Source organism: Oppia nitens, unplaced genomic scaffold (assembly GCF_028296485.1).
Source record: "Oppia nitens isolate AA-2021 unplaced genomic scaffold, nextdenovo-longstitch-racon4-pilon3 scaffold16_pilon_pilon_pilon, whole genome shotgun sequence".
Taxonomy (NCBI): domain Eukaryota; kingdom Metazoa; phylum Arthropoda; class Arachnida; order Sarcoptiformes; family Oppiidae; genus Oppia; species Oppia nitens.
In genome coordinates, this window is record NW_026533195.1 from 2029145 (window position 1) to 2037766 (window position 8622).

The 8622-nt window shown below is 19.5% G+C and overlaps 1 protein-coding gene across 1 annotated transcript; it reads left to right on the forward strand.

The window, feature by feature from the left end:
- The first annotated feature begins 545 nt into the window (after positions 1 to 545).
- Positions 546 to 7708, forward strand: LOC128965008 (stearoyl-CoA desaturase 5-like). The gene is made up of 7 exons (XM_054311660.1): positions 546 to 685; positions 4650 to 5065; positions 6421 to 6595; positions 6711 to 6763; positions 6851 to 6916; positions 7254 to 7315; positions 7414 to 7708. The coding sequence occupies exons 1-7, from the start codon at positions 603 to 605 to the stop codon at positions 7651 to 7653; spliced, it is 1095 nt and encodes a 364-aa protein (XP_054167635.1). The 5' UTR covers positions 546 to 602; the 3' UTR covers positions 7654 to 7708.
- The last annotated feature ends 914 nt before the right edge of the window (positions 7709 to 8622 follow it).

Here is an 8622-nt window from a genome sequence, read left to right on the forward strand (position 1 = left end):
ATATATATAAATTATATTCAATATATATATTAATAGTATTGTGAATATCATAAATAATACGATTATTTATTTTTTTTTTCTCTCTCTCTCTCTTTATTTAATAATATATAGAAATTTTTATTAAAACAAAAAACAGTTTATATATAAATATATATATATTGTGTAACCATTTGGTTGAGTTTTATCGCATAAATGTCATCATATTATTACTATAGACTGTCATCAGTTGGCCTGTTATAGCAACAAAAAATTTATATTTATGTTTATTATATAAATATATAAATATATTATATATATTTAATAATATAAATTTAATAATAAATAATATTAAATTGAAAACATATATATATACATTATATACAGTATATATTAAATGATATGACATTTAAAAATAATTATTGTGTTGATAGTGTGCCAATATTTTTTTGAAAAAACAAAATTTAAAAAATAAAAACATTTTTTTTAAATAGTGCTAAATAATAACTACTAATAATAATTGAAAATTATTAATTTTAATAATAATAATAATTTAAATTTCTGGTGAAATAACAATTAATAACTACAACAACAACAAAATTGTTGAAAACACACAATTAACACAAATGTTTGCTATCAAGGGTTTACTAACAGTGATGTCAAATATGACTATTCAAACAAAATTATTACAACTATCTCGACGACTATAGTAAGTAAAAAAAATTTTAAATAATTTAATTAAATTAAAATTAGTTAAATATTTTTTTAAAAAAAGTATTTTTTTAGTACAAATAAATATTATAATTAATAAATTAAATTAATTAATAGTAATAGTTATTAATAATAATAAATAAAACATACAAAAAAAATTTAAAAAATTGAACATGTGATTTTATCATGTTGATACTTTCACTTTAATCTAATTTAATTTATCTAATATATATATATATATATATATATATATATATACATAAATTATATACATATACATTAAATACAGTACAAATATACACACTATGCTATTAATTATAGATATATATATATATATATATATATACAATATATATAGTATATATACATTTTTGTTTAATGTGATACATAAAAACTGTTTTTAATGACAACATAGGCATAGTTGGGTGTGTGTGTGTGTGTGTGTGTGTGTGTGTGTGAGGAGTAGGAGGGGTGGGGAGCACATACCGGCAGGCATTGTGTACAGTTATATTAGGCATACAGTTATATATACAGTATATCTATAATATTTATATACATTGTAAATGTATTTTACTGTATATATATATATATATATATATATATATATCTAAAGTCAAAGGTCTATTAAAGTACAGTACAGTATATTTTACAATAACTTATATGTTTAGTGAGTCATAGCACTTGACTATCGATAAGTTTTTTTTATTGTGATTATATATACAGTATATGTGTATAAGTTATAACTTATATTAATTAATTTAAAAAAATGTGATTATTTAAGTAATCAATGAGTGAGTAAGGTAAAATAGTTATGTTGCTAACTTATATACAACTAGTATAATGTACTTGTATGTATATGATATAATACTGTAGCTCAGGTATGTTAATAACCAGATTAAAATGTGTATGTGTATGTGTATGTGTATGTGTATGTGTATGTGTATGTGTATGTGTATGTGTATGTGTATGTGTATGTGTATGTGTATGTGTATGTGTATGTGTATGTGTATGTGTATGTGTATGTGTATGTGTATGTGTATGTGTATGTGTATGTGTATGTGTATGTGTATGTGTATGTGTATGTGTATGTGTATGTGTATGTGTATGTGTATGTGTATGTGTATGTGTATGTGTATGTGTATGTGTGTAAATAAATAACATGCTAGATTAGTAATAGTATAATTTATTGTACCATATTATAAATATAATATATATACACTATTTTATTGCATAATATAAAATAACAATATTTTACTACCAGGGTCAATAGTACCTAATATGATATACTATATTATATACTGTACTTATAATTAACAACTATTAACAATGTTATTTAGTATTGTATAAAAATATTTACTTAATGACCTTTTATTGTATATCAATGTAATAAAAATTAAATATTACAAAATAATAATAATAATAATAATAATTTTATCGTTTATCGTATTACTTGAAACAACAATAAAAAATGTTATACAATGTTATATACAAATGTTATAACTTATATATTGTATATAACATTGTTTGTTTCAATTTATTATACAATTTTGATAAAAAAAATTTGTTTAAATATTGTTACTAAGTATTTGATATAATAAATAGTAGATATATAACAAAAATTTTATCAAAATTAATTAATTTTTTTCATTTGAAAAATTACAGTATACCTAATGATAATTTTACTTTTTTTAGTTGTAAAACGTTTGCATATTTTATTTTTTTAAAATAAGATTAAATTTTAGTTATGTAAGTTATTTTTTTTATTGAAATTATTATCACACAAAAAATATTAGAAATTAAATAATTAAATTATATAAAGTATCCGTTTTTTTTATAAAAAAAATGTAAAAGTAATCAAAATTGATAATTTTTATAGAAAATTATTCAAACAAAAAATAAATTTAATCATAATTTATCAAAAATAGTTAATTTTTTAAAATATATATATATAAGCGTCAAAAAATTATTTTGAATAAATTATTAAACTATTAATTAATTTAAAATTTTAATTTAACTGTACATAATTTACAACAACAAAAAATTCAACAACAACAAAATTATTACTTAATTTTTATTTTAAATAAATAATAATTAATATCTAGTTTTATTTTATATTTTATAATAATATTAATTTTTTTTAAAAAAAAACTATTACTTAGAAAAAAATTAATAAAAATATATATTAATATAAAAATTTTATTTTAAAACTAAATTAAATTTATATAATTGAATAAATGTAGAAAGTGTTCAAGGTTATTTTTTACTTTATTGTTACTTTTAAAAAAAATCTATTTGTATTATATTATTGTACATAAATTTTTATAATAATAATAATAATAATAATAATAATAATAAAATCTAATTGAATGCATTAGTGAAAATATAAATCATTATATATTTAATAAATATAATAATAAATGTAATTTTAAATGTAATTTAATATATATTTTATTTAAAAGCACGTATTTAGTGGATATTGTTTGTGAATTAATGTTCAAAAAAAATATTAATAACATATTTTTTCAATTTTTATTATTATTATTATTAATATATAACTTGAATTAATAATTTTTTTAGTTAGCAAAAAAATATGTCTGTGTCTATGTGTTTTTGTATGCACTTATAAAATGTTATTTTGATTTTTTTTACATTTTTTCAAGTATTTATATTTTTCAATGTCTATAATAATAATGTGTGTTTGAATTATTTATATATAATTTTTATAATAATAAATTAAATATTGTGTATTATTATTATTATTATCTACTTATTAAATCTAAATCATAAGTGTGAACAACTAATAAATAAAAAATTAAAAAAAAATAAATTACAACTAAATGTGTTATATTTTTTATAGAGGAAAAAAATTATTGCATATTCAGCAATAAATTAACATTTATTAAATAGTTTTTTTTATAAATATTATTAATGTTAAATAATATATCAATATTTAACAGTACAATATAGATACTTTATATGGCTATTAATAATAAAAATAATTATTATTATAATTTAATATTGTTATTCAACAAACCGTTTCACTGACAAATAGCCAGACAAACACACACACACACACACACACACACACACACACACACACACACACACACACACACACACACACACATACACATACACATACACATACACATACACATACACATACACATACACATACACATACACATACACATACACATACACATACACATACACATACACATACACATACACATACACATACACATACACATACACATACACATACACACACACACACACACACACATACACATACACATACACATACACATACACATACACACACACACATACATACACACACACACACACATACACATAAACATACACATACACACACACACACACACACACACACACACACACACATACATACACACACACATACATACACACACACACACACACACACACACACACATACACACACACACACACACACACACACACACACACACACACACATACATACACACACACATACATACACACATATACACACATACACTAATACAGGATATGAACAGTAATTTTATAATACAGTAAAATATATTATATTTAAAAAAAATTATAAATTATAAATATTCATAACAACACACACAACACACAAAACTCCATATTAAGCACAACAACATTATATATAATATATATACAGTATATACTGTATACTAAATATATATATAAATTATATAATTAATCTATTGATAGACACGTTATGTATACACACAGTAATAATTTTGTAACAAACAACACACACAAACACATATTTTAACAAAATATTTATTTATTTAATTTATTTTTAATATTAATTATTTTTGTTTTCTCATTTTTTTTATTGTTGTTGTTGTCGTCTCGCACATACCTGTGTCCTCCACCTCCCTGTTCACACACCCGCACACACACACACCCGGCTCGTACAGCAATCGTATGATGTATTGGAACGGCTGGCGTATAGTCTGGCCAATGGTTTGGGCACTAGCTGTGGCACATGCCGGTGCTATGTACGGCCTTTATTTGCTAGTATTTGGCACCGTTATGTGGCAGACGCTAGTGTGGCAAAATTGCATACACCTGCTAACCGCACCGGGCATTACTGCCGGCGCTCATCGTCTATGGTCTCATCGGTCGTTCAAAGCTCGTTGGCCACTACGCCTCTACCTAATGATTGCCCAAACTTTATCACTTCAGCGGGACATCTATTCGTGGAGTGCCGACCATCGTATACATCATAAGTACTCGGAAACCGATGCCGATCCCCATAATGCCAACCGGGGGTTCTTCTATGCCCATATGGGCTGGCTGTTTGTCGAACAGCACCCGGAGGTCATCAAAAAAGGTATATATATTATATTTTTTTTATTATTAACTAATTATTTTCTAATTATTTCCATTCAATTTTCAAATAAATATATAATATTCATAATAAAAATTCATATATTTTTTTTAAATATTATTTTTGTTTTATTGTTGATATAATATATATATATATAATATTTTTAATTATTGATTTTTTCTGTAAAATACTAATTTGTTTAATAATTTTAATTAGCATGGTAAATTTTTGTTTTTATGTTTGGCAGTGTATGTGTTTGTGTGTGTTTGAAATATAATTAATGTTAATATAATTAATAATATATTATTTAATTTATGTAAATTACATTAGAAATATTTGTAAACAAATTTTTTATTTTGATAATATTTTTTCTAATTAAATTCTAGACTTATTTTTAATATTTAATTAATGATTTTTATGTTGTTGTTGTTGTTGTTATTTATTTTGACATTCAAAAAAATTAGCTAAAAATTATTCAAAATATTAAAATATTAATTTTTTATTTTTTTTGAATAGTGTATTAATATCTATGAGTTAATTATTGTTAAAATTAAAATTGTTTGAAACAATGTTTTTTTTGAATAATATTTATATATATATTTTTTGATTTATTATGGGTTAGTAGTACTGTATATATATATATATATATATATATATATATATATATATATATATATATATATATATATATGTTTAATATGTTAAACATTAAAAAAAAATTATTTATAGTATTGATATATTAAAATAATTATAATTAAAATAAATTTTTATATATATTATATATATTTTATTTTAAATATAATAATAATGATATTTTTTTAAATAAACTAATATACAATTTAATATATAGTCTATTATTTTGATATTAAAAATTGTTTAATTAGTAATAGGGTTGTTCCTAACAAATAAAAAATCATTAATTATTACTATATTTGTATATATAAAAAATAATAATATTTATAGTTACAAAAAAAACCAACACTAACTTTATTAATAATTTATTAACTCTACTAAAACATATATATATATATAATAATTTATTTTTGAACAAAAAGCTTAATACACTAATTAATTACATTACAAAAATAAAATGTTAAGAAAATTTTTTTTAATTACATTTTCAACACTATGTTTAATTGAGACAACACTTAATCATTTATAACAAAAAAAAAAAAATAAAATAATTTACATTAATTAATAATTTTGTTGTCAAAAATGTCAAACTTTTTTTTTTAATTATTAATATTATAAGAAAACTTATAATTAGTAACTAATTTTGGAAATAATTGTTTTTTTATAAATATTTTAGCTTAAAATTAATTTTTTTAAAATTATTTTTTGTTTGTTTAATTATTTAGCTAAAAATATCGATTTGAGTGACTTATTAGACGACCCAATAGTCTACTATCAGAGATTGTTTTATCTGCCACTAGTGGCCATCATTTGGTTTGCCATACCGGTGCTGATACCCTGTTATCTATGGGACGAAACATTTATTAACTCATTGTTCATCAGTATAACCAGATATATATTGTATGTGATTTAAAATTAAAATTAAAATAAAATAAAAATTAAATTAAATTTAGCATGCTAATAAAATAATTATCTAGTTAATAATTTATTTTTTTTTAATTTTTAAATAAATTAGCATGCTTCATTGTGCATTTATGGTCAACTCAGTAGCACATCTATGGGGAATACGTTAGTATTTAAATTTTAATTATTTAATTAATTTTTGTTTTATATTTAAAAATAAATAATTATTATTATTTTATATATTTCAACTAGGTCCATACGATAAAAATATTAATCCAGCTGAAAGTCAATCAGTTACCTGGTTAACTCTTGGTGAAGGTACTAGTTGAAAATTGTTATTTTATTGAAAAAAATAAAAACTACTAACAAATAATCAATTATTTATAAATAAAAAAATAAATAATAATTTTATTTTAATTTATAGTCTAATCTATTTTTTTTAAAAAAATTTTTACATATAATAAATATTTTATTAAATATAATATGAATTTTTTTAAATTTTAGTATAAATTTTATTAAATTTAGTATAAATTTTATTATATTTTAGTATAAATTTTATTATATTTTAGTATAAATTTTATTAAATATAATAAATACATATTTTTTTAAAAATTATTTTTTTATTTGTACTAATAATTTATTTATTAATAATTAGGTTATCATAACTATCATCATGTCTTTCCATATGACTACTCAACTGGTGAATACAGTTGGGATGTATGTATCAAATATATTAGCTAGGACAAATTATTCTAATTTTTTTAAAATAAAAAAATTAGCACCAATGTTAATTTAATTTTTTTTTAAATAATTAGGAAAATTTCAATCTAACAACCTGGCTGATCGACTGGTGTGCCCGCTATGGACTGGCCTACGATCTGAAAAAGCCCAGTGCCGATAATATAGAGCAAACCAAATTGAAACGTGGCAATAGCAAACTGATACATAAGCCCAGTATACCGGTGCTCGACTATGTTACCGGTATTGGCGTACAAACATGGATCATATGGCTTCCGTTAACAATTAGACTATTACTTACAATTGCTACAAATTAATTCAATTTAATTTAATTAATTTTTTTAAAACATAATATTAATACATATAAACACACACAAATAAAATTATTATTATTATTATTATTAAACAAAATAATAATTTAATAATTGATACAAAATATATATATAACAATTAGCAATGATATTTATTTCAAATTTTTTTTTAATTAATTAAATTTATAAAAAAAATATATAATATATTAGTATTATTCTAATTATTATTTTTTAAAATTTTGAAAAAAACCATTGATTTTCTATAGAAATTAATTGATTATCAATAATTGACCCATAATTTGATAACTAAATAACTATTATTATATTAAATATACAGTAGATATTGTGTGTGTGTGTAATATAAATGTGATAATTGATATTTCAAAGTCATTTTTATATATTATTATTATTATTATTATTAATATATGATATTTAAATTATTATTTCATTAATTACTGTATTATTATTATTGAAAATAATAATAACATTAAGTCATAATAAAAAAATTAATTATCATTATTTATCAAACAAACAAAAATCATTGATTTATTTATAATTTTTTTATATAATAATTCAAATTTACATTCATCTGAGTTGTAAATTACAACTTGTAATAAAACAAAATATTTGTTATTAATTTTATTTAATTCAAAATAAAATTAATATTTAATATTAATGATTAATGATTAAAATGTGAGTATTATTTTTTACATTTTTGTAAGTAAAAAATATTTTAATTTAAATATTAATTTCATAAAATTAAATTTATTAATTCTATAATGATTTATAAGTTATTGAAAAATACTAAAATTAAATAATTATAATATACTTATAAAAGTTTATTAAAAAACAATTATTTGTTAATATTTATCAAAAACTGTAACAAATATATATAATTAGTGATTTATAATGATTTATATATTTATATTTAATTAATTTAAATATAGATATTAACCACGAGTTTATTTTAAAACT

Coding starts and splice junctions, on each gene's coding strand:
- LOC128965008 (XM_054311660.1), top strand. CDS start 603: ATGTTTGCTATCAAGGGTTTACTAACAGTGATGTCAAATATGACTATT. Junction 6,917..7,253: donor CTGGTTAACTCTTGGTGAAG/GTACTAGTTGAA, acceptor ATTAATAATTAG/GTTATCATAACTATCATCAT. Junction 7,316..7,413: donor CTGGTGAATACAGTTGGGAT/GTATGTATCAAA, acceptor TTAAATAATTAG/GAAAATTTCAATCTAACAAC.